The following is a 25,226-nucleotide window of genomic DNA, read 5'->3' on the forward strand; positions in this document are numbered from 1 at the left end:
AATCACTGATACATACATAACTGGTTTTTTTTTAAATTTTTTTAATATTTGTTTATTTTTGAGAGACAGAGACAGAGTGCAAGCAAGGGAAGGACAGAGAAGGACACACAGAATCTGAAACAGACTCTGGGATCTAAGCTGTCAGCACAGAGCCAGACACGGGGCTCGAACCCACGAACCATGAGATCATGACCTGAGTGAAGTCGGCCGCTTAAGACTGAGCCACCCAGGCACCCCAACAACTCTGCTTTTTCAAGAAATGTTAAAAGGTTTTTAATTGTGCTTAAAAAAAAACACGAAAGATCTACTGTTTTAACCATTCAGCTCTTGTGCAGTGAGGTTTTTTTCCCCCCAGATCTTTCAATTTTATAGTTTTTCTGTAAACACTTTATTTTCATGGCTTTCAAACCACAATCTTTAAATATCTTTCTTTTGTGCTGGAGAGGCCTTTCTCACCGCCAGCACAAGATCTCCCATGGTTTTTACTCTGTGTTTATAATTTTAGCTTTTATTTTTATCCACCCAGGACTTATTTGGGGATGAAGAGAGAGGGAGGGCTTGCCCCAGCCCCAAGGGCCAGCCGGTTGTCCCAGGCCTGGTGCGGGTTTGCAAGGCTCCCTCCTCCCTGAATAAGACCCCGGCGTGTCTGCGTCTGTTTCTACATCTGCTCTAATCTATCACCAGCTTTTCTGGCTGTCTCCTGGCTATTTTCATGGGTACAGTTGTGTGTCTAAATAGTTCCTTGACAAGTTTTTTCTCCTTAATTTTATTTTTTTCTCTTCTTAAATTCCCAGCTGTTTTCACATGCTCATTCCTCTTGGAGTCCTAGAATCCCCCCAGAGGGGGCCCAAACACATGTATAAGAAATGATAGAGGGGCGCCTGGCTGGCTCGGTTGGTAAAGAATGTGACTCTTTATCTTGGGGTTGTGAGTTCTAGCCCCACATTGGATGTTGAGATTACTTAAAACCTTTAGGGGCGCCTGGGTGGCTCAGTCGGTTAAGCATCCAACTTCGGCTCAGGCCATGATCTCATGTTCGTGGGTTCGAGCCCTGCGTCGGGCTCTGTGCTGACAGCTCAGGGCCTGGAGCCTGCTTCGGATTCTGTGTCTCCCTCCCTCTCTGCCCTTCCCTGCTCATGCTCTTTTTCTCTCTGTCTCGATAATAAATAAAAACATAAAAATTTTTCTTAATAAAAGCTTCAGGTGAAAAAAGAAAGAAATTTTATAAACTTCTGCTTTTGACCACATAGTAGACTAGATTCTCAGGCTGATCCTCCAAGAAAACCAATGAAAACTGCTGGGTAAAAAAAAGTTAAATCTTGATTAACGTGTCAGTGAGCAGGCAGAGACTGAGGAGTGTCAGAGGCCAGAATGTTGGCAGAGGCTGGAGTCCCAGAAGGGAGGCAGATTTTGCATTAGGCAGGGTGGATTTGGGCTTCCGTTTTCACAGACTTTTCAAGATGGTTGGTCTGTTAAACCAAGACCTCAAAGGGTGACGTCACAATCAAAATAAGATCTTCCCAGGAATGGAAAGGAAACTCCGTTATGTCTGGCCGGTCTATTGGGAGGAAGAGGGAGGTAGAATCTAGTCCAGTGATTGGTGACCTCACTTAAGTCTGCAAAGCAGTATCTGGGTGTCTGGAGGCCGTAGACAAAATGGCTTAAAGTCATCCAGGGTGGTGGTGACCTTTGAGGTCTGCTGGTTGAGCCTTCAACCCCAGCCCTGAAGAACTTCCCCAGTCACGGGGCACCTGGGTGGCTCAGTTGGTTAAGCTTCTGACTTCAACTCAGGTCATGATTCACGGTCTGTGAGTTCGAGCCGTGCATCAGGCTCTGCACTGACCGCTCAGAGCCTGCAGTCTGCTTCAGATTCTGTGTCTCCCTCTGTCTTTGCCCCTCCCACACTTGCATTTTGTCTCTCTCTTTCAAAAATAAACATTAGAAGAACTCCCCCAGTCACATCCCAGGAACTGTATTGTGGCATTGAAACTCAACATGTCCACATGGGGGGAGCCAGCGGACATGAAGGCAGCAGAGACTTCCAGCATCAGCGTTGTCAAAACCAAAATCAATGTATTTCGTCCTGAAGTGTGAACCAAAGAGCAAGGCATTTGTAGAAGAGCCAAATAGACCTGACAAAATGAGCAAATAATAGAGATTTCAAACTCTGCATGCGGCTAACAGTGGATTTGAGCTAGCTGGAGAGAAAACTGATGCGCTGGAAGATGGAGCGGAGTGTATTTCCCAAATGTGGGTAAGAGAGACAGAGCAGAGGCAAGCTCTGAAGAGGATGAAGGCAAATGATTTTCCAGAACAAAGGCGAGACATCAATTCACCAGTTTTCAGAAAGCCAACCACGTCCCAAGCAGGGTGTTTAAAAAGACATGGTTGATTCAGCACTTAAAACCAAAGTTAGCCAGGGCCGCCTGGAATCTGTTAAGCATCCGGCTTCAGCTCAGGTCATGATCCCACAGTTCGTGGGTTCAGGCCCTGCGTCAGGCTCTGAGCTGTCAGCACAGAGCCTGGAGCCTGTCTTCAGATTCTGTATCTCCCTCTCTGACCCTCCCCTGCTCACGCTGTCTCTCTCTGTCTCTCAAAACAAACAAGCAAGCAAAAAAAAACCAAAGTCAGCTAGAAAAGCGAGTGTGAGGATGGAGAGCCAACTTCGCAGACCCAGAGCCTGGAACTCAGGACCCAGAGCAGCACCACATTCAGGGCTCTGAGGGAAAGCAGCAGCCCAGGAATGCTCACCCAACAGAAATAGAAGAGAACCCAAGACCCTCGCTGAAAAAAAATTCGGAGGGAGCTGTTTTAGGCAGAAAGAAAATGAACCAGGTAGGGGACAGCAAAGAAGGTGCGAAATGCATCAGCAGAGGTGAGGAAACATCACCTTCATTAGCAGCAATTAAAATGTCCACCGTGTACAATTAAAGTCTAAATTAGACAACAAAGCAGAACATGGTGGGTTGGAGGAAGGTTTTAAAATCTTTGCATAGGCGTGCCTCATCTTGTGCTTTCCCGCACTGGAGGTCAGTGTCGTTTTTCCAACAGCATTTTGTCGCTTTGTCATGTTTTTGTAATGCTTTTGTTATAGTGATCTGTGATCAGCAATTACGACGCTGAAAGCTCAAATGAGGGTTAGCTTTTTTTTTTAGCAATAAAGCATTCTTTAAGGTGTGTGCATTTTTTTAGACATAATGCTATTGCACACTTAATAGACTACAGTACGATGTAACTATAACTTTTATTTGCACCAGGAAACCACAAAGTTTATTTGATTGACTTCCTTGGAATATTTGCTTTATTGTGGTCATGGTCTGGAACTCAACCCACACCTCTGAGGTATGCCTGTATTGTTTGAGGAGAGAGTGACATATTACTCGGTTGAGTGGAGTAGGAACATTAATACTTGTGGTAAATAATAAGAGAAGAGAGCTAGTCTATAACTTCCAAACTAGTAGGGAGCAAAAATTAGAATGAAAAAGAAATAATCCAAAATACTTCTTCCATAGGAAAGGGGGTAGAGATAGCCCAAAATAAGGTAATGGAGATACATAAAATTTGCCAGCAATTACAATAAATGTAAATGGTCAAGTTAAAGGACAAAAGATGGTAACCTTTTTCTTTTTTTTTTTCCAAGTGTATTTATTTTGAGAGTGAGAGCACGCACGTGAGGGAGGGGCAGAGAGAGAGAGAGAGAGAGAGAGAGAGAGAGAGAATCCCAAGCAAGCACTGCACTGTCAGCCCAGAGCCCAACAGAGGGCTCGAAATCACAAACTGAGACCATGACCTGAGCCAAAATCAAGAGTCAGATGTTCAGCCGACTGAGCCACCCAGGTGCCCCAGACTGTTACCTCTTTTTAATTCAAGTTTTTTAAGCGATCTCTACAAGAAATCTCTAAACATTTATGCTTAGATGCTGAAAGTTTTAAGGGATGAGAAAAAAACCTGGCAAATACTAAAGAAAGCTAACATACATTAATACAGTTATATGTTTGTGTATTTTTAGAAATAAGGAATGTCAAATCAGAGCTTGTAAATCACCAAGGAGATGTCATCGTTCTAAACTTGCACAGACATGACACTGGAGCCTCAAAATAAAGAACCGCCGGAGGGGATCATAAGTTTACCTCCCCCCCCTCCATTAGTATGTTTCCTAACACTGATCTAGCCAGACGTTCTTAGGAAGAACAACTGGGTAGGGGGTGGGGATAGGGGCGAGATCTGGGCTTTTGCCCTCAGTGCGTGGTGGATCTTCCCTACCCTTCAGATTTCCGAAGTTCATCACCCTCACTCCGCCCAGCGTTATGGGACTCTTAACGCCTAGAACATCCGGTGGCAAGGCTGGAAGGGAACATAGTGAGTCAGGGCTTCCGGAAAGTGCCAATCCTACCTCTGTCATTTTGTTGATGGAAGTAGGACACATGACCCTGCCTGATTCTGGAGCTGCAGGGGTACACATTCCTCCCTTGTACCTGGACGGAAGAGAATCCGAAACTGGTGAAAATCAGCTGATGACTGGCAAGTCCCAGAGCTTTGTCTTGGCTAGGGGGTTGGTAAACTTCCGTTGAGCCACTTGGTAAATTTTTTCAGTGTTTTGGGCCACAGGGTCTCTGTTCAGACACCTCAACTCTGCTATTGTAGCTGAACAGATGGAAATGACTACGTTCCAATAAACCTTCACAGAGGGCAGCTGGGTGACTTCGACTCAGGTCTTGATCTCCCGGTTGGTGTGTTCGAGCCCTACGTGGGGCTCTCTGCTGGCAGCCAGAGCCACCTTCACATCCTTTGTCCCCCTCTCTCTGTCCCCTTCCCCCACTCTCTCAGTAAATTAATGATAAAAATAAATGTAAAAACTACACAAAGAGGTTGTGGACTAGATTTGGACTGTGGGCTGTGGCTTGCCAGCTCCTGGCCTGGCACACCTGACTTTCCATCTACAGCTAGAAGGGCTTGGGGCCTGGGGTCTCACCCCCTCCCTTTCCCTCTTTCTCCTCTCTCTCTCTCTCTCTCTCTCTCTCTCTCTCTCTCTCTCTCTCTCTCGTCTGTATCTTCTTCCTCCCTCTCCCCCCAATGCCTCCTGACAGCTGTCTGGCCCAGCCTCTGCCAGAGTGTGCTCTAAAAATATCCCAGCAGCAGCCAAAGCACCTGGGGGCCCTGGAGCATGCGCCAGGAGCCCGATGTGCGACCTTGGCCCGGGCATGCTCTTCAGGGCCTGCTCACGGGCCGCCCCTGATTCCCTGCTCCCCTGAGCCTGGGCCACAACTACCCCCTGATTTTCCCATGTTTTTTCAACATCCAGATCACACCTCCTGGCCTCTGCACCCAAGGTGTCCTCTCTCTGGGATGCCACCATCCAGCCCTCTGTCCATCAACACATATTAGACCCTCAATGGGGAACAGTGTCAAGTGGGGGAGTCACACACGTACGAGCACCCACAGTGTCAGGCAGGGGAAGGTGCAGGTAGCACGGTGCCAGAGCAGGACCCACGTGCCCCTTGGGGATGAGAGCAAGCCTCAGGAGGAAGCAGAGAATTAAGCCACATTAGGGGAAGAGGAAGAGCACACCTGGTGGAGGGACCACAGAGGCCCCAGCTGGGTCTCTTAAAGGAACCGAGAGAAGACTGGTACTATTGAAGCTCCCCAGGAGGAGGCTGCAGGGCAGGGCAGGCCCTACAGCTGCCTGGACACCCCATTGGACAGTTGGGGCTCCTGCTTCAAGGGGCTCAGGGAGCAGGGTGGGGCTGGGGGCCTGGGGCATTTTTCTGGGGAGAAGTGGGCTTTTAGGAGGTGGCTTTGGAGGAGGGGATGGCTGCCTCTCTGGGAACAGCAGTGCAATAAGCTCTCATCTTCCAAGCCCCACCTGCTAGGTAGGACGGCTCCTCCAGGAAGCCTTCCCCGTTCTCCCTCTGGTACTGTCCAACCCCACTCCAGGCCCTCCTCTGGGTCTTCTCGACCCACTCCCTTAAAAATGCCACCCTGTCCACCAAAAAGCCACCCTCTTCTGTTTCTCTCTGGTCTGTAGTCTGGGTTGCTGTCAGGACAGGACAAGGCAGGCACCCATCTACACACAATATGTGCCTTTACCCCGCCTGGCACATAGTAGGTGCTCAGGAAATGTTGACAGCACCGCTGGTGACCTTGGGGATGTTACTTAACCTCCCTGTGGGCCCCGCCCCCGCCTCTCCCTATCTCAGAAAGAAGAAAATTGGCCTGAATTTCTAGGTGGCCTCAGGCTGTATTGGCAGTGACTGGACCCCCACCCCCACCCCCAAGGCTTCTTTCCCCCACAGACCGTTCTGCATCCTGCCCTCCGCATCCTTACAGCAGCATTTTAGGATCAAGGTCGGCAGGTGAGAGCTTTGGCACCAGTGCAGTTGAGTCGAGTCTTGCCTCTGACATGTCTTCCAAGTGTGACTTCAGAGAGTAGCTTCTTGTCCCCGAGCCGCCAAACGTCCCCTCTCCTGTAAAATAAAAATCACCACCCTCTTTCCCCTAGCCGGGCTTAGAGGAGGTGTGCACGGGGAGTGTGAATGTAGGTGGCCTGTGTGGGTGGTGCCAGAGCCCCCATGAAGCTTCCAGCCTGTTGGGGGAGGGGCTGAGTTCAACACTGTCTGCTAATCCCTGGGGCGGGGGCAGGGATGGGGGTTGGGGGGTATGGTCAGCATTGGACTGGAAAGAAGCCCCAACAGGGCTTCTGTGTCGGAACTAAGAGCTAAGTCACCAGGTCACATGGAGAGCTGGGAGGACAGCACTTCAGGCAAGGGAACAGCAGGGTCAAAGGCCCGGAGGTGGTACTGGTCTCGCCAGGACCGCAGTGAGCAGGCCGGGAGAGATGAGGACCCCCCTGCGGGGGGCGGGCGTGGGGGTCTTCATGAGGGTGCTGAGCTGAGGCTGGGAGCTAGAGAGGAAGGTCATCTGTCTCTGAACTCCCGCCCCCGGGGGCGCATGCAAACATCCTGAAGCTGCCGAAGGAGAGAGCTAGAGAGCGCTGGAATGGAGCAATTAAGAAGAGGGTGGGGGCCGGGTTTCTCACTGTTAGAGTGGCAGGTTATAGACAGGCAGGGGGAGGAGACTAGAAGAATCCATTTGCTAATGGATTACTTGTGAAGACATCTGCATGAATTCATGCGTAACTTAATAGAGATAGAGTTACATATGGAAATATTTACAGATCTGTGTATTACACACAGTTAATATACATGTTTTGTGTCCTTGCCCAGTCAGACATGAGGCCTAGAAGCAGTGACACCCCCGTGGCAGGCAGCACACCCACCTGCTGCCCAGATCTTAGTTTATATTAACACAGCAACGCCCGCCTTTATCTGTGGGGAATACATTCCGAGCTTCCCAGTGGATGCCTGAAACCACAGACAGTACTGAACTATGTATCTATACCATGTTGTCTGCCATACATCCATACCTATGATGTTTAGTTTCTAAACGAGGCACGTTATAACAATTTACTGCAGTGGAAGTTCTGTGAATGTGGTCTGTCTCTCAGATTATCGTCTTGTGCTGTGCTCGCTCTTCTCGTGCTGATGTGAGACGATAAAATGCCTATGCGAGGAGATGAAGTGAATTGAATGACGCAGGTGTTGTGATGTAGCGCTGGGCTACTGTTGACCTTCTGACCATCTGCCTCTGGACTGCGGTGGATCACAGACCACTGACACTGTGCAAAAGGGAAGACTGTGTGCATTCTCCAGCAAAAGGCGCCAGGGCTGCTCCTTGGAGAAAAGGCTGAGTGATAGGGACAAAGTTAGGAGGTGCTAAGAGGGGAAAACCATGGACGTGATGGGGGCGTGTCAAAGAGACCTGAATGAGCTTCTGATGGCCAAAGGTGAAACAATGTGAGCAAGAAAAGCAATAAAGTAATATTGGATTTTAACCCAAAGTATAAAATAAATATCCACAAGTCCATACTGATGTGAATGATTGAATAGATAAATAAACAGGGAGAAGAGAGGAATTCAAAATAATTTGTGCAGGGGGAAACGTGACTCCCCACCCTTAGGCGGGGGCCACGCACCCTGACCTCCTTCCACAGGGCACAGCACCAAAAGGGGAAGAGAGTAACTTCACGGTGGAGACACCCGACAGATGCCACTTCCGGCAGGTGAGCAAGGTCAACATCAAAGTCAAGAGTTGTGCTTGTGGCACGTCCTGTGGACTTGGTGTGACAAGAAGGACATTTCATCTCTGTGGACTTCCCCGGAGCTGTCTCTGTCACCCCCCCCCCCCCCCCCACCCCCAGTCAACCATGAAAACACACCAGACAAATCACAACTCAGGGATTTCCCACAATACACTTGACCAGTTCTCGAAACTGGCAAAGTCATCAAAAATAAGAAAGTTCAAGGGGCACCCGGGTGGCAGTTGAGCCTCCAACTTCAGCTCAGGTCATGATCTTCCAATTTGTGAGTTCAAGACCCACATCAGGCTCTGCTGTCACCTCAGAGCCTACTTCAGATCCTCAGTCCCTCTCTCTCTCTCTGCCCCTTCCCTGCATGTTCTCTCTCTCAAAAATAAATAATAAACATTAAACAACAACAAGGAAGTCCAAGAAACTGTCTAAGCCTAGAGGAGCCTAAGAAGACAAGAAGACTAAAGGTAACATGGAGTCCTGGGACAGAGAAAGGATATTAGGGAAAATGGAGAAAATCTGAATAATATATGGACTTTAGTTAATAGTAATGTCTTGGTATGAGTTTACAATTGTGACAAATATACCATATCGATGTAAGGTGTTAATAATAGGGGAAATTGGGCATGGGGCACACAGGAACTCTGTACTATCTTCACAATAATTCTGTAAATCATAAACTACTCCAAAATAAATCGTGTATTTGTTATTTTATTTTAGAGAGAGTGGGAGTAGGGGGAAAGGAGCATAGAGAGAATCTTAAGCAGGCTGCATGCTCACCACCCTGGGATCATAACCTGAGTCAAAATCGAGACTCAGGAATTCCACCAACTGAGCCACCTGGGCGACCCTAAAATACATCGTGTATAAAAGAAAACAACAACAACCCTATAGTTGCCATAGAAACAAGGACTGCTCTGAGCAGGGGTGGAGGCAACCAGAGGCCCAAGTAGGAAGTCAAGGCAGCATCCAGGCTAGACATAACTGGGCCTGTCCTCAAGCCACGGGGTGAGGAGTTACAGGAAAATTGACAAATCGGGGTGTTTCAGGGACACAGGGCCAGCAGGATCAACGTGGATGACAAGAAGAGAAGACTGTGGGACTCCGGGGCCCATGCGCCCCATGGGGGAGCAGGCCTGGTGCCCAGAGGATCACCCTAGTGTTCCAGTGGAGGGCTGAATGACAGGTGCATTGTATAAATCTCATTTTATGAGGGCCCAGGTGAGGGAGGTGGAAGCCTTTCTGATTTGTGACATGAGAGCATTCTTGGGGATAGTTCCCAGTCCTGGGGCCAGATCCCAAGACTGCTCTCTAGGATGTGGACTTGCTGTGTGGCCTCCTGGCAAGTTCTTGCCTTCTCTTGAGTCTCATTTTCTCCAACTGTAAAATGAGAATCAATAAGGTCCCGCCCAGAAGCTTGTTGGGGGGACATCAAATAGCTCTGTTCAGTGCCAGGTACACAGTGGGCCCTCAATAAACTGTGGTCACCCTCCCCCCCCCGCCCCCCCAGTCTCAGGTGGCGGGAGAGGCGCCTGTTGCTTTAACTTATGCAAATAAACTGCGGGTGGTGGAAGGGGGTGATTAAAAAAAAAAAAAGGAGCCGCTCCTCTGGATCAGCCAATCAGCTCGCTGGATCGACAGAGCTAGCCGCCTGAATGGCCCAATGGCGGACCGCGCGGACTCCAAGCCCGCCCCTGCCCCCGGGTGCCGTCGTGTGGGTGGGGACTCCCTACGCCACGCCCCAGAGGCGGAGCCAGGCGGCTGCCGCGCCGCAACCGCGGAGGTAGGGGCGGGGCGGGCTCCGGTGTCAGAGACCGAGCCGCAGGTGGCGGCGGGCGCGGGGCTCTGCCAGAGCTCGGGAGGTGAGTGCAGTCCTCGGGACCCCTCGAATCCCGTGGCCCGCGCTATCCCTTATGCGCACCGCGCCCAGTAGCCCAGGAGGCCACTGGGGGCAAAGGCGCGGCAGGGCATGAGGGATGGCGAAATGGGGGGTTGGGGGCTGCACGGTGGGCGCCCGGCCTCCCAGCGGCCATAATCGGGGGTCTTTGGAGGGAGATAGGGACCGTTCTCCAATTCCCCCGTCTCCTGGCCTAGAAACGGAGCCTGCAGAAGGGCGGCTATGACGTGAGACCCCTCCCCAAATCTCTTTATTCTAAGCCTGGATCTGGGTGTAGGTTCCAGGGCTGCAAAGATGGGGGCGCCGCTCTCCCTCCAGCCTGGGACCCAGGACAGCTGAAGTGGAGACCACTCTCAATTTCCCTCTTCCCAGCTCTGGTCTGCAGACCCCTGAGGACAGAGATGAAGAACCCCTTTCCCCTATTCTCCGCTGTGAGCCCTGATCTGCCTGGAGGAGGAGCTGGGGGGGGGTCCCTCCCCTAGACTGTTCTATCCCAGTCCCCTATCACAAGGATGAGGTGGGGGGGCATTTCACTGGCATCCTCTGCAGGGACCCCCAAAGTTGGAAATCTGGGGAGAGGGTCAGCATGGGAACTGGCCAGGCAAGGCCTGGAAGGGCCTGGAGCATGGACTTGGGGGTGGTCCCTGCCTCAGCGGGGGGTGGGCAGTCAGCATCTGTTCTCGAGGATTAAAATAAATCGAGGTAAATTAGGATCTTGCCTGAGGCGACTGCGAGTGGGGTGCGGAGGAGGGCTGTGGGGTGGGCGGCCCCTCCATCTGCCTCGAATCTGGGAGTTGCCTGCCCCAGCCGCAGTGGGGATCAGGAGGCAGCTTGGATGGACCTTGGTCACTGGTGACCTTGGGCAGGTGACAGCACCTCCCTGAACCTTGGTTTTCTCCTTTGACAATGGGGCTGAGGTTTTCAGAGGCTGTCTGCTAGATTCTGAAACCCACACACCCCATCATTCGCCAAACTATAACTTCCCCCTTTGCTTAAGCTGTCAGTGGTTTTGGGGGTGAGAGGGTGATGGGTTTGGAGAACCCCTGACATGCCTTGCCGGCCTCTGAGCCTCAGTTTACTGCACTGCAAAATGGACTCGTGGTCACTGTGGCATTGCTGGAGGGGCTATTCCGTCAGACAAGAAAATACATTACCAAGCTGTGATCATTAAAACAGGGGCTCCACCACCCTGGTCTTACCGGTGGGACGGCCTGGGGCACACCCTGACCCACATATTATCACCCACGCCAGGGGCAAACCAGTTCCTGGGTGGGGTCCTGGGTAGGAGGTGGTGGGAGGGACCAGGCCAGCCTATCTCTTGTCTCTGCAGTGGACACAGGGGTGAGTGCGGGGCTGGGAGTCCAACACCCCCAGGTTCAGATTTGATTCTCCCCGTGAGTGGCTTTGCCTCCCCTGGGCCTTGGTGTGTTCTTCTGTGAAATGGGCTAAATCCCCCTTGGAAGATCAGAGGAGACATGGGACTATGGGAGTGCTATAAATACAGACACGGTCATTATAATACTAATTACAATATTAGTGATCATAAATGGGGTCACAGCTGACCCGGGAGCAGGGAAGGAGAGAGGAGAGGCTTCAGGGGTTTTGCCTGCTGTGTCTCTAGGGCCTGGCAGTCAGGTATACAGTTGGTGCTCAATAGGTGTTTGCCAAAGAGATGACAAAGAGGGAAGAGACTGGTGGGGAGGGCTGAACACTTCCCAAGCTTGACAGTTTGGCTGCTCTGTGACATGGGGCACGTGCCTCAGTTTCCCAGTGGAGTGATGGCCAGGATGATGCCTTGAAGCCCCATCATGAGAATCACCCAGATTGTGTAAAGGTCACTGGCAGCTGGGCCTGGACAGAACAGGTCATAGAAACAGCAGGGCCAAGAGGCCAGTCACTGGAAAGGAAGAGAAGCACCCCCAAACTGGCCCTACTGGGTACAGACTGGAGTCTGGGGGGAGCATGTCAGAGCCTGTTTCGTAGGACCCTGGAGGCCCAGAGGTCAGGGTAGGCCCAAGGTCGCAGCAGGTCAGGAGCTTTGGACAGGTGGCTTAGAGGTAGTGAGCCCGGCCTTCTTTGGCTGACTCCATTCCAGTCTTGCGTTTTCTGCTCTTGGCAGCTCGCGTGCTGCACCCAGTGCAGCGCCCCAGGTGTTTGGGAATTGGTGCTGGGGAAGCGGGATCTCCAGGCAGCCAGAGGATGGGGGCATCCCTGTCAGCTGACAGTCTGCTGTGTGACCTTGGGCAAGTCCCTGTCCATCTTTGGGCTTTGCCCTGGTGCTATGGACCTATTTTCTCCATCAGACATGGAAGCTACCATGTCTGGGAGAGTGTTTTAGCTTCTTGCAAAATCAGAAAGGATGGGGCGCCCAGGTGGCTCAGTCGGTTGGTTAAGTGTGCGACTTCAGCTCAGGTCATGATCTCGCGGTCCGTGAGTTCGAGCCCCGTATCGGGCTCTGTGCTGACAGCTCAGAGTCTGGAGCCTGCTTCGGATTCTGTGTCTCCCTCTCTCTCTGCCCCTCCCCTCCTCACTCTGTCTCTCTGTCTCTCTCTCAAAAATAAATAAACATTAAAAAAAAAATCAGGGGCGCCTGGGTGGGCTCAGCTGGTTAAGTGTCAGGCTCTGTGCTGACAGCTCAGAGCCTGGAGCCTGCTTCAGATTCTGTGTGTCCCTCTTTCTTTCTCCCCCTCCCCTGCTCACACTGTCTCTCTCACTCTCAAATAAAGAAGTGTTAAAAAAAATTTTTTTTTAAATAAGAAAGAAGAAAGATGAGCTTTGGGGTCAAAGAGAATACATTTTAATATATAATATTAATGTATTCATTTCTGTGCCAATGCAATTGTGACATATAGTTGAAATTCTTGTTCTTTACGAGAGAAAGGGGCCCATGACAGTTTCCATGCGCCCTGTGTTTGAGTCTCGGCTGTACAAACATGAGCATGTGGCCTCCCCGCTTTGAGCCTCGGTTTCCCCTCTGTGAAGCAGGAATCGATCACCCACCTCAGGACGGTGAGATGTGGAAAGTTTAGCCCAGGACAGACCCAATTTGGGGCATGCTATTATTTCACAATTATCATGATTGTTATTTGTTGCATAATAACAGCCCCAGCCTTGGGGCCCCAGGTTCGGGTGCCTCGGTTCACCCATCCATGGCCGGCCCAGTTCCAGGGGGGTCCTAGGGGTGCTCGTCTGGTGGGGGAGGTAAGATGGCGGTTGGGTGGTAGGCGGGGCAGGGTAAGCTTCCTGTCCCTCACGCACACAGGCCTCCGCTTGGTGCAGCCGGAAGTGGCAGGGGCCGCGTGCCTTCTCCCCGTGGCCCACCTGACTGTCAGGGGCCCCAGCCCCACTCGCTGCCCTGTCTGGTGAGTTCAAGCCCCGTCAGGATGCCCCCGTGAACCCTTCCTGCCCCCCCCTCAGGAAGAGAAGTGTGGGGGCTGCTTCGGGAGAAAGAGCAGGTGTCACTTCCTGGGCTGGGCAGGAGGCTGCGCGGCGCCACCTTTCGCTCTGCCTCCCTGCCCCCCATTACGATTCTGAGTGGCGGGACGGGCTGTGGGGCAGTATAGCAGGAGACACGGCCACCCAGAGCCAAATGTGGTCGTTCCAAACAGGAGTTCTTTGGGAGACAGGCCAGGGACAAAATCACAGTGACCTCGGGACAGTGAGTTCCTTCTCTGTGCCTCAGTTTCCTCATCTGGACAGTTGGGATTGAGCCCCATGGTGTGGCCGTGAAGACTGAATGAACAGGGACCTGTGGGGAGTGGGTACAGTGCCCCAAACACGCCGGCCCTCCGTGCCGTGGGGGGAGGGGCAATCTCATCGGAGTTGTGAAAACAGTAGCGATTCTTGGTTTCTGGGGAACTTGGGCCCAGTGGCTCCCAGGATCCTCTAAGAAGCATCTTCTAGCAGAACGTACTCTATCTGTGCTGCTGTCCAACAGGGTGGCCACCAGCCCCGGGAGCAGGGCTGACACCAAGGAATGGGGGGTGGTTCATGGTATTTCATTGTACTTAGCATTTTTTTTAATGTTTGTTTATTTTTGAGACAGAGAGAGACAGAGTGTGAACAAGGGAGGGGCAGAGAGAGAGGGAGACACAGAATCTGAAGCAGGCCCCAGGCTCTGAGCTGTCAGCACAGAGCCGGATGCAGGGCTCGAACCCACAAGCCATGAGGTCATGACCTGAGCCAAAGTCGGACCCTCAACCGACTGAGCCACCCAGGCGCCCCTCATTGTACTTAGTTTAAAATTCAGTTGCCACATGAGGTTAGTGGTTCCCACATTGCTCAGCTCTGCTCTTAGGGATCTGGAGATATTCTGGGTCTAAATCATGTCATAAGTAAACTTAAAACATATGTATGTGTGTGTGTGTGTGTGTGTGTGTGTGTGTGTGTGTGTGTGTGTGTATATATATATATATATAGTTTACTTATTTATTTTGAGAGAGAGAGAGACAGCATGAGTTGGGGAGGGGCAGAAAGAAAAGGAGAGAGAGGGGTGCCTGGGTGGCTCAGTCCGTTAAGCCTCCGGCTTCAGCTCAGGTCAGATCTCAGGTTCGTGGGTTCAAGCCCCGCGTCAGGCTCTGTGCTGAGAGCTAGCTCAGAGCCTGGAGCCTGCTTCCGGTTCTGTGTCTCCTTCTCTCTCTGCCCCTCCCCCTCTCGTGCCTCTGTCAGTATCCAAAATAAACAAAAACATTAAAAAAAAATTAAAAAAAAAAAAGAAAGGGAGAGAGAGAATCCCAAGCAGGCTCCGTGCCACCAGCCACAGAGCCCGATAAGGGGCTCAACCCACGAAGCTGTGAGATCAGGACCTGAGCCAAAACTGAGAGTCAGACACTTAACTGGAATAAGTTTTTGCTTGGGGATTGAACTCCTATTCATGCTTTAACCTCCCACCTCCCATGCCCTCCTTCCGTCCAGGCTGCCACACACAGTCCCTTCTGCCACTCGGCCCAACCCTGATCCTGCAGGACCGGTGTGTCTGTGTCTGGCTCTGCTCCCCTAGGGTGAGGGCTCCTCAGGGACCAGACCCAGGACCCAGGCCTCAGGTCTACCTCGTGGGTCCTTGCATTGCCCTGGCCAGGTGGGCTCGTGGTGGGTGCTGGGTGATGTGTAGAGAAGTCAAGGGACCTGGGGTAGGTGACAATGGTTCAAATTAAACTCACTTTTAAGATTAGATAAACTGAGGCTCGGTGAAGGCAACCTTGTCCAAGGTCCTTGCTTGGTCCTTTCCTAGTGAGGCCCCAGGAGCTTTCCCATCTGTGGTCACCAGCCCTGTCCCTGCTGCCACCGTGCCTCCTAGGCTCCCAGCTGCTGCCCAGCAGCCCGAGGGGTCATGAATAATGGATGAGGCCTGCGGGCTCCTGTGACAAGCCCAGGCTCGAGAACGTGCCAAGGACACCAAGTGTCCCTCCTGTGCCAGGCAGCTTTGGCCCAGCCCCCCTCTGTGGGGAGGCCTGGGTTCCCCCCACGAGACCCCTTCTGGGCATTCCCTCTTGTTTTGCAGATGGGGAAACTGAGGCACAGAGCTGGATAGTGACTCAGACACCAGGTGAACACTGGCTTCTGGGAGTCAGGGTTGGGGCTCTCGGGGGCACCACTGCCAGCTGGGTCGTCATGGTGAGGGGTGAGCCCTCCATTCCAGGAGCGTGCATGAGATGGGGACTGTCGCAGAGAGATTTGGGAGACCCCCCAGGGGTCCTTGGGGCACTTCAGGGACCCCAGCCCCCATGTGGCTGAGCACAGTCCCAGCGTCCATTCCTCAGCAGACCCTTTCCCACAGGAGCTGCCCAGCGTGGAGCTGAGTGCTTAGGTCCTGATTCAGCTGGCCCAGGGTGAAAATCTACTGTCATTTCTTGGCTGTGTGACCTTGGCAAGTGGCTTCCCTCTCCGGGGGTTGGGGGGAGCTCAGTTTTTCTGTCTGTGAAATGGCCTTGAGATTTTCTGTTCAGGCTGGGGCTCATCCAGTGAACTCTTATTTGTGCTTGAAAACCCCACCTCTTGTGCCCTTTCCTCTAGACTAGGCTCCCCAGCCCCTATCCTTCTATCTAGTCTAGCTCCGACCGCACAGGACTTGGGGTGTCTACATCCTGATCTGTTCCTAGAATGGGGGCTACCTGGGGACCAGGCTGGGGGATGAATCATCTCAGGGGCCCTCGCATGCCTGCCTTGGGGCTTTTGGTTCCTCCTCCATCCTTTCTCTTCCTCTTCCACAGGGAGGTATAGTTGGAATTTCCCCTTAGGCCCTTTGCAGCTCAAATCTGCCTCTTTCTTTTGGACAGGGACTAAACAGGAACCTGCGGGGTTCTCCACAAAGGCCATCAGGATGTCGTATTTTGGAGAGCATTTTTGGGTAAGTAAGATGCACTTTTATTTTGATAAGGGCTCCCAGAAGGGCTGTGGGGACTTTTATGGAGATGGAGGTACATGGCAGCCTATGGGCAGAGCCTTGGATAGGTGGAGGGTCTGCAAGGTAGAGAAGTTGATGTGGGAGGAGTCAGGCTGGGTCTGAATCTATACCCTCACACCTCATGGACCTTGTGACCTTGGGCAAGTCACAGCTTCAACCACAGAGAGACTAAGGCCCAGACTAGGATTCTCTTTTCTGAAGTCACCTAACTGAGAAAGTGCAGAGTCAGGGCTCAAACCCAGGGCCAGCAGACTGGACTAAACTTCCAGGATCCAGGGTCATGTCAGCAGGGGAATTTCCATGTCTTTCCCATCCTGGAGAGTTGGGGGGTTTCTTGACTTGACCCCTAGTGGCCCCCTCAGCCCTCTGCCTTGCTGGGGACCACATACTGTGACTCAAGGGAGCCCAGTGAGACAAAGTTGTTTTCATTCCCTCCCTCCCTCCCTGCCACCACACTCCACACACAACCCGCTGTGGCACCGAGAGTTCGAGAGTTCATGCTGGCCCGGACCCCAAGAAGCCCCCAGCCTAGGAATCATAGAGCCAGCCAGGGCCCTGGAGCCCTGCAGGCTCAAGGCTGGGCCCAGCCCTGGAGGCAACCAGAGGAGGGCTGAGAGCCATGTTTCCCATGGGCTTCGAGGGCTGACGTTTTCCAGGATGGAAGAAAGGCATTCCAGGCAGGGGGAACAGCCTGTGCCGAAGCCCAGAAGTGTGACAAGGGTGACTAGTGGAGGACACACAGGGACTCCTCTTCCAGGGCCAGGCTACTGGGGAGCCACAGAGAGTGTATGAACAGAAGAATCTAGGAAGGACCAGGGCAGAAAGCCCCTTCCCCAGTTGCTCGCCCTGAGCTTGCAGAGAGGAAGCTTGTTGCTAGGTAACTGGTTGCCCCTGGCAACAGGCCTGCTCCCTCCCTTTTCCCCTCCCCAGCTGGGGCTCCTCTTACTGTCACTTGCTTTCTTAAAGGGGCCTCATCCCCTTGCCACCTGCGGGGAGGGAATGGGGGGAGGTGGCTGAGGGGGGCGGGAGCCTGACCCCCACCTTCTCCCCAAGGGTCAGATTCCCCGGATTTGTCTCTGAATAGCTATGTGACCCCAGCAAGGGGCCACCCCTCTCTGAGCCCTTTTCTGGGCCTCTGTGTAAGGAGGTTGACTGATGATTAGTGTTGCCCACGTTTTGGAGCCCTGACGGCGGCACCTACATTTATTTTAAATTCCATTTAATGGCATGAGGCACCTACATTCATTTTAAATTGTCTTTAATGGCACGAGGCAAGCTTGCATGCCGCAGAAAATTCAGATCAGCCGAGAGAAAAATAGAAGCCACCCCCGGGGCACGCCCCACCCGTGGATAGCCTGGTACAGAGTGGCTAAGGGTTTTGGGTTCGGGATTCGATCTGGGCTCTGCTGGGGGCCCTTGGGCAGGTGACTTTGTGTCTCCAGGCTTCAGCTTTCCCATCTGGGAAAGGGGCTGGAATTCCTGCCTCTCTAGGACTCAGGGAGCATCCGGGATGCCCGCCACTGCCCGTGTTCCTTTTCATCAGTCGTTTGTATCGGTGGCTGTTTGCCAGGTGGCGCTGGTGCCCTGGCTGGTCTGAAGGAGGCTCCGAGTCAGGGGAGATCAAGCCACGTAGGCAAGCCCTGGTCCCCCTGGGCCAAGGCGGGCCTGGAGGCGTAGAGGGCACCGGGGAGCCGCGAGGGAAGTGTGAGCAGGAGAAGGACATCATCAGGCTGTGTTAGAGGGGTCCCTCTGGGGTCGGCATGGGGGCAAGACTGGAGTCCAGAGGTTCTGATAAGAGACACGGGCCCAAGACACTCCCTCCGAGGACCCTCGCTGCCAGCACAACTGGAGAGACGCAGATACCCCTGGGGCCCTTGCCAGGTCTGGGAAACGGGCCAGGGGTTGGCTCCAAGTCAGCCCCAGATGCTGGCCTGGGCGGCGGTGCCTGGCGCAGCCTTCCTCGAGGATCCCCTGGGTGGGGCCGGCGGGGGGCTGCTGCTGAGCCCTCACCGCTGTGCACGGAGTCCCGTGTTCAGCACTGTTCCAGCCTCGTCTCGCCAACACCTTTGGGAGGTGGGTGCTGTCATTGGCCTCAACTGTCGGATGAGGAAACTGAGGCCCCGAGAGGTGACGTCACTAGCTCAGAGTGACCCAGTGCATAAAAGGAGGCTCTGACACATGTCCCTGGGAAGCAGGAGGGAGCGACACTGAACATTCAGGGGAGGGAGCATCTGGGAAGTTTCCTGAAGTGGGTGGGCCTGGAGATGATCCTTGGGAAGGCGGAAGGATTTGGATGGATGGAAGGAGAGGCAGCCTGGTGGGCTGGCTGCAGGAGCAGCCCAGGCAGAGGTACAGCCGTAGGAGGCACAGGACGGCTTTGTACCCCTTGCCAGTTTCCTGGCGAGGCCAAGAGGAAGCTGGGGGGTGAGACTGGAAAGACAGTTTTGAGGGGCGCCTGGGTGGCTCAGTCGGTTAAGCGTCCAACTCTTGCTTTCAGCTCAGGTCATGATCTCACAGTTCGTGGGTTCAAGTCTCGTGTTGGGCTTTGCACTGACAATGCAGAGCCTGCTTGGGATTCTCTCTCTCCCTCTCTCTCTGCCTCCCCCTCCTCAAAATAAGTAAATAAATTGAAAAAAAAATGAGGGGTGCCTGGGTGGCTTCTGGCTTTAGCTCAGGTCATGATCTCTTGGTTCATGAGTTTGAGCCCCACGTCGGGCTCTGTGCTGACAGTGCAGAGCCTGCTTTGGATCCTCTGATCCTCTGTCTGCCTTTCTCTCTGCCCCTCCTCTACTTGTTCTCTCTCTCAAAAATAAATAAACATTAAAAAAAATGAAAGACTATTGTGAGCTAAGGGCTTTGGACTTAAGCAGCTGGTGGGAAATAGGGAGCTATGTACGATTCTAGAATGAGGAGTGACGGTTGGAGATTTGAGCTTGAGGCTGGGCTCGTTCTGCCCCCAGTCCTGGCCTCAGTTTCTCCCTCTGTGCAGCAAGAGGAATTATGTGGTCATGATTTCTAGCTTTAGCCTTCACGTTTCCAGGTAATTTGGAGGGTGAACTCAGCAGGATGGAGAAGGAAGGAGGAGAAATGACTGTTAGCGGAGGGCCTGCAGAGTACTGATCCCTTCCGGGATTTCTTTCGGGAATTGATGCCCGATTGCTCCACAAAGCCCCGTCTGGTGCTAAAATGTCTCCAGTTCCTCAGACCCCAGCTGATCTCCCTTTCTGAAGAACAGCTCAGAGTTCAGACCTGATGCCCTTCACATGCCACGGGATCTGGCTGGCATTTAAACAGTTGTGGCCTTATTTTCCCCCTGTCTCCCTCGTCATGGGAGGGGGTCCAGAGCTTCCGTTTAGAATAGTGGTAAAAATTGCCTTTTTAAGTCACCGTCTTTGGAGAAGAAACATATCAAACTTAATGCCAAATATTACCTGATACCACGCATGCGCATTAAATCTGGGCAGTGTTCTAAAGATTATAACCAGGTTTTTCTCTTTGGTGGCAAAACCTAGGGCTTCCTTTGGGGGAATTTGGGGACCCCTCTGTGGATCATCTTCGTGTTTACTTCATCCTTGTATGAGAGGTGGGTGACTCCTCAGCCCCATCTTAACAAGGAGCCACTAAAAGTTCAGAGAGGGACAGTGACTTGCCCAGACCACACAGCACAGCGCTGGCATCCCCCACCGCAATGAACCCAGAACTGAGAGGGAAGAGATTCTGTGCGAGGCACCCGGGTAGAGGCCCTGTTCCCACCAGCCCCAGGTAACAGCAGAATAAGTCATCTGTTCATTTATTAAACAAAGTCAGATGCATGTTTTTTTTCTTCCCTCCCCCTACACTGGATATTGCGGGGTCCTGAGAGAGGCATCCCACCCAGACCACGCTCCGGGGGTGCCAGAGAGGGAGTTTCCATGTTGAAGAGAACAGGAAACAGCGACTTAAACAACCGGGGTTATAATGGCTCGCAAAGGTGAAACCTGTGGGGAAACGCGGCTTTCAGGGATGGGTTGATCCAGTAACTCGACTCAACATACTTTTTATTCGGACTCCATCAGGTTCACCTTCTTTCCAAGTTCAAGGTTTCCCGTTGGCTTCCAGTATCTCCTAGGCCCACATAATTCCTCGTTTATGGAAAGGTACCGACAAAAACAGGGGAAGAGATTTAGAGTCCAGAGACTCAGAGAAACACAGACAGATACAAGGAGACAGAGACAACATGCGGAAGAGAATCTCTCTCTCTTACTCTCAGACGAGGGACAAAACCCCCAGGCTTCTCACTGATTGGACCAATGTAAGGCCCATGAATTGACCAAGGGGAAAGACAATAGGCTGATTGGTTCTGGTCTGAAGCGGTCCCCACGGCCCACGGGTCGGGCTTCTGCTGGTTGGCTCCTCTGGTCACGCCTCCTCCTCCTCCGCCACCCCTTTCTCAGTCTCCTTGTCCATCCCCTGCAGGGTGAGAAGAACCATGGCTTTGAGGTCCTGTACCACAGCGTGAAGCAGGGTCCCATCTCCACCAAGGAGCTGGCCGACTTCATCCGGGAGAGGTGAGGATCCCTCTGCCCCTTCCACACCTGGCCACGCCCTCACAGCCTCCTTGCTCCGCCTACCTCGTGCCGCCCCCCCCCCCTCCACCGGTCTCCTGCCCATCCCACGGCCTCCACTCCACACCCGGTGACCTGCCAGAACGCCCTGGAAACCGCCGGTTCTCAACACCATCACCTTTCTGCCCGCTTGTCAACAATTCCCAGGTTTCTGACGCCTCTTCCTGAAGAGACGATGATATGACCTACTTACAAAGGGAATTTTTTGAACATTCAGTCTCATGCCCTGAGTATGATGAAACGCATGTCTGATGAAATGATCTGCATTTCGGCATGTAAATGCTCCCACATCCATCTCCCAGAAAACATACTACCTTTACATTGCGAGACAGCCTTCTGCTCCCCGGCCCGCCCGCAGGCTGAATGCGCGTTCAATCCGGGCAGTGTTTAAAAGATTATAACCAGGGTTTTCTCTTGGTGGCCATCAAGCGAAACCTGTCCGAGCTGAATAGGACAGAGGCCACTCTATTTTGAGAGCCCTCCTGGGTCCATCCACTGTTGCCTGTGGTACCCTGTGGGCGCCTCTATCAGGGAATGAGCCCGTGGGTCATTGGTTTTAGCGGGGCATATTTCTGCCCCAAACAAAAACGGACGTTCTGTTGATCTGGACGACCGTGCGAGTGGAAATTAGGTAGGCATTTAGCAGTGTCTCTTCAAAGGGAAAAAGGTAATACGAGTTTGTCTCCCGCAGTCAAGCAAGACAAAACATATAAAGCATGTATAGTATGTGCTCAAAAATTTTTTATCTGATGCTCTGTTCCTTCTGTTCCTACTCCTGTTGGTGAAACACATTACTTAACCCCGCCCCCTGGTGAATTTCTCAAATGCCTCTCCCAGCAGGGGGCTAACCATCCTCCTTGAGAGCTACTGCTCAGATGTTTGGGGAAACTGAGGCCCGAGGGGACGGAGCGTCTCACAAGGGTGTCCAGAACCTTCTGCATCTTTTCTCCATTCTATTCAGGGCCACCATCGAGGAGACCTACTCAAAGGCGATGGCAAAACTTTCCAAGCTGGCCAGCAATGGGACCCCCGTGGGGTGAGTGGGGCATGGCTGAGGCGGGGGTCACCAACGCTGCAAGGTCCTGGGGTCTCCGGGGCCTACTCTGGGTGGACATCTCTTCACACAAGTGGTATGTAGAATAGGGAGTCAACCTTCCCCCACTTAAGGGGCCAACTGGACAGAAGAATGTAAATCATTCATTCGCTTCCTCCTCATTCATTCATTCAACACATATTTTCCTGTTGAGAGCTGGGCACCATTCTAGGTCCTGGAGACCCAGCAGGAATCAAGACAGATAACACCGCAGTCACCTGCATGCCGTGTTCATACCACGTTTGTAGAGTGTGTGCGGCAAGATAGATGTTAACTACAAACATGAACAAAGTCCTTTCCTAGGGTGAAAAGCTCTAGGAAGCGGAGGAAATAGGAGCATGAGAGGTCAGGTGCTTCGTCTGGAGTGGGCTTGGTTCCATGAGCCAAGACCTTGGTAACGGCATGGAGCCAGCTACAGGGGTATCTGGATCAGGCAGCCCAGCCTGTGCCAAGGTCCTGAGGCAACTGTAGATTTTGCATATCCATGGAAGAGCAAAGAGGCAGGCATGGCCGCAGGGCCTGGGTGAGGGAGAGATGAGACTGAAGGTTGGACAAGGGAGAGGGAAGGGGCCACGGGCCCGGTGCCCGGCTCACAGGTGATGTGGTTCCATTGGCATTTGCAGAATTTCCTGGGGCTGCTCTGGGGCAAAGGTTTCAGGGCGGGGGAGGTGGGAGGAGGCCAAAGAGGTCTTCTGCCGATATGGGAAAGCCCTGTGAATTTGGTTTGGGCGAGTTGAGCCTTAACTGCCCTGGAGTATCAGCTGGGGCCTGGAATCCAGAGTGAGGATCCTGGGGCCTCAGAGCTGGGGTTTCAATTTCCTCAGGGGCCTTGGGTGACTTCTGGAGCCTCCTGTGCCTCAGTTTCCCCATCTGTCACAGGCCCACCCTGTAGTTTCAGTGTAGTTGCCTTAGCAGGGTCTGGGGTGCATGGCAGGTGCCGGCTGGGCTATTTGAGGGGACCCCCGGGGGTGGGGCATGCCAGACCCTGGGTGTGACCTGTTTCCAGGACCTTCGCCCCGCTCTGGGAGGTCTTCCGCGTCTCCTCAGACAAGCTGGCGCTCTGTCACCTCGAGCTGACGCGGAAGCTGCAGGACCTCATCAAGGACGTGCTCCGCTACGGCGAGGAGCAGCTCAAGATGCACAAAAAGGTGTGTGCTGCTCTGCCCTGCGCGGCCAGGCGGAGGGGGCCACGGTGGCTGGAAGGACCCCAGAACCTCTGGGGCCTTGAACCCCTCCAGTTCCTGGCGTGCCTTCCTCTGAGGATTCCGTCGATTCCGCAGCGTCAACCCCAGAGTCCCACAGACCTGAGCCCTGTCAAATTTCAGACTCACAATTCTAGACCAGGGGTCTGCAAACTACGGGCCCCCAACCAAATCCAGCCTGGTTTTGTGCAGCTTGAGAGCTAAGAATGGATTTTATGTTCTTTCTTCATTTTTAATTTTTAATGTATTTATTTTTTTGTTTTTTAGTGCTTATTTATGTTTGAGAGAGAGAGAAAGAGACAGCGAGTGAGCAGGGGAGGGGCAGAGAGAGAGGGAGACAGAATCCCAAGCAGGCTCCAGGCTCGGAGCTGTCAGCACGGAGCCCGATGCAGGGCCCCAGGAGATCATGACCTGAGCAGAAATCAGACACTTAACTGACTGAGCCGCCCAGGCGCCTGTGGTTTTTACATTCTTAAATGGTAGGGGCGGAGTCAGAATAATAATATTTCATGACAGGTGATAGCTCTATGAGCCTTAGATTTCACGGCCAATAAATAAAGTTTTATTGGCCCAGAGCCGCATCTATTCATGTCAAAAACGGGAGTTGGGGGGCCGCCAATATTTAAATGTTACCTATTTAAAAAAGTAAAGTTTTTAGGGGCGCCTGGGTGGCTCAGTTGGTTAAGCGTCGGACTTCGGCTTATGTCATGATCTCGGGGTTGGTGGGCTCGATCTCACCATTCGTGGGTCGACCCCGAGTCTGCTTCGGATTCCGTGTCTCCCTCTCGGCCCCTCCCCCACTCACGCTCTGACTCTCAAACATAAACATTAAAAAAACCTTTTTTAAGTTAGAAAATTTGAAATTAATAGACTACTACTCAGAAAAAAGTATCATGTGGGACCTGGAAACCTCCCCCGCAATGTTTGGGAAGCTGGGAATTTCACAGAGTGCACCCGGCGGGTGCGGCAGGGCTACCCACGCTCCCCCTCCCCCACCCCGCAGTGCAAAGAGGAAGCAGTGGGCACCCTGGACGCCGTGCAGGTGCTGGCAGGCGTCAGCCAGCTCCTGCCCAAGTCCCGCGAGAACTACCTGAACCGTTGCATGGACCAGGAGCGGCTGCGGAGAGAGAGCACCAGCCAGAAGGAGATGGACAAGGTGGGCCCTCAGCCGCGGGTCCCCAGCTGCCGGGGGCCCTCTGCAGGTCCGGGGCCGTGCAAGGGGCAGCAGGGCTGCCTGATGGGAGTAGGAAAATATATCGCAGAGTGGTGGTCCTTGAGCCTTCGGTGGTCAGCACACCCTGGGCACCCCAAGGAGTCTACCTGCTGGGTGATGGGCGGGGGAGCAGCGATGGAATACCCCTCCTGACCTCACCTCCCCCTCTCACCCCCCCCTCACCCCCACATGCCTCCTAGGCAGAGACCAAGACGAAGAAGGCAGCAGAGAGTCTGCGGCGCTCCGTGGAGAAATACAACTCAGCCCGCGCTGACTTTGAGCAGAAGATGCTGGACTCGGCTCTGGTAAGAACCAGGCACCTATATACCACCTCCGGGACCCACACGTTCCTTGGCCCAGGGTCTCTGGGCCTCGGAAGTGCAGAACCTCTGAGAGCCTTGACTCCCAGGGGCCTTAGAATCACAGGTTTAAAGCCATAGACTTCTAGAGCCTGTGAGCTGTTGCTGTCTGTTGTTGGCATTCTTCTTCCAAAAGCCAAATCCTTTTTGTGCCTCAGTTTCCCCATCTGTGAAATGGGAACGGCAATCGCACCTGTGTCATAGAGTTTTTGTGAAGATTAAATGAGTTTTCAGACTAGTACCAGGTGTGCGGAAACCGCTCCAGAAAGAATTACAATGTCTATCTTTTTTTTTTTTTTTTTTTTTGAG

General features: G+C 52.9%; 1 protein-coding gene across 2 annotated transcripts in view; it reads left to right on the forward strand.

The window, feature by feature from the left end:
* The first annotated feature begins 9,961 nt into the window (after positions 1 to 9,961).
* Positions 9,962 to 25,226, forward strand: part of FCHO1 (FCH domain only 1) — a 27,954-nt gene continuing 12,689 nt past the window's right edge. Inside the window, exons 1-9 of one of the 2 annotated variants that reach the window (XM_029917004.1) lie at positions 9,962 to 10,008; positions 15,544 to 15,588; positions 15,820 to 15,909; positions 16,319 to 16,389; positions 20,902 to 20,993; positions 22,012 to 22,086; positions 23,150 to 23,291; positions 24,349 to 24,501; positions 24,759 to 24,863. In XM_029917004.1, the coding sequence (XP_029772864.1) occupies positions 16,363 to 16,389; positions 20,902 to 20,993; positions 22,012 to 22,086; positions 23,150 to 23,291; positions 24,349 to 24,501; positions 24,759 to 24,863 (594 nt within the window). In that variant the 5' untranslated portion in view covers positions 9,962 to 10,008; positions 15,544 to 15,588; positions 15,820 to 15,909; positions 16,319 to 16,362. Of the gene's footprint in view, positions 10,009 to 15,543; positions 15,589 to 15,819; positions 15,910 to 16,318; positions 16,390 to 20,608; positions 20,738 to 20,901; positions 20,994 to 22,011; positions 22,087 to 23,149; positions 23,292 to 24,348; positions 24,502 to 24,758; positions 24,864 to 25,226 lie in introns of those variants that run through there. The other variant, XM_029917003.1, reaches the window with a different exon arrangement.

The sequence above is a fragment of the Suricata suricatta genome, chromosome 12 (assembly GCF_006229205.1).
Source record: "Suricata suricatta isolate VVHF042 chromosome 12, meerkat_22Aug2017_6uvM2_HiC, whole genome shotgun sequence".
Lineage (NCBI taxonomy): Eukaryota > Metazoa > Chordata > Mammalia > Carnivora > Herpestidae > Suricata > Suricata suricatta.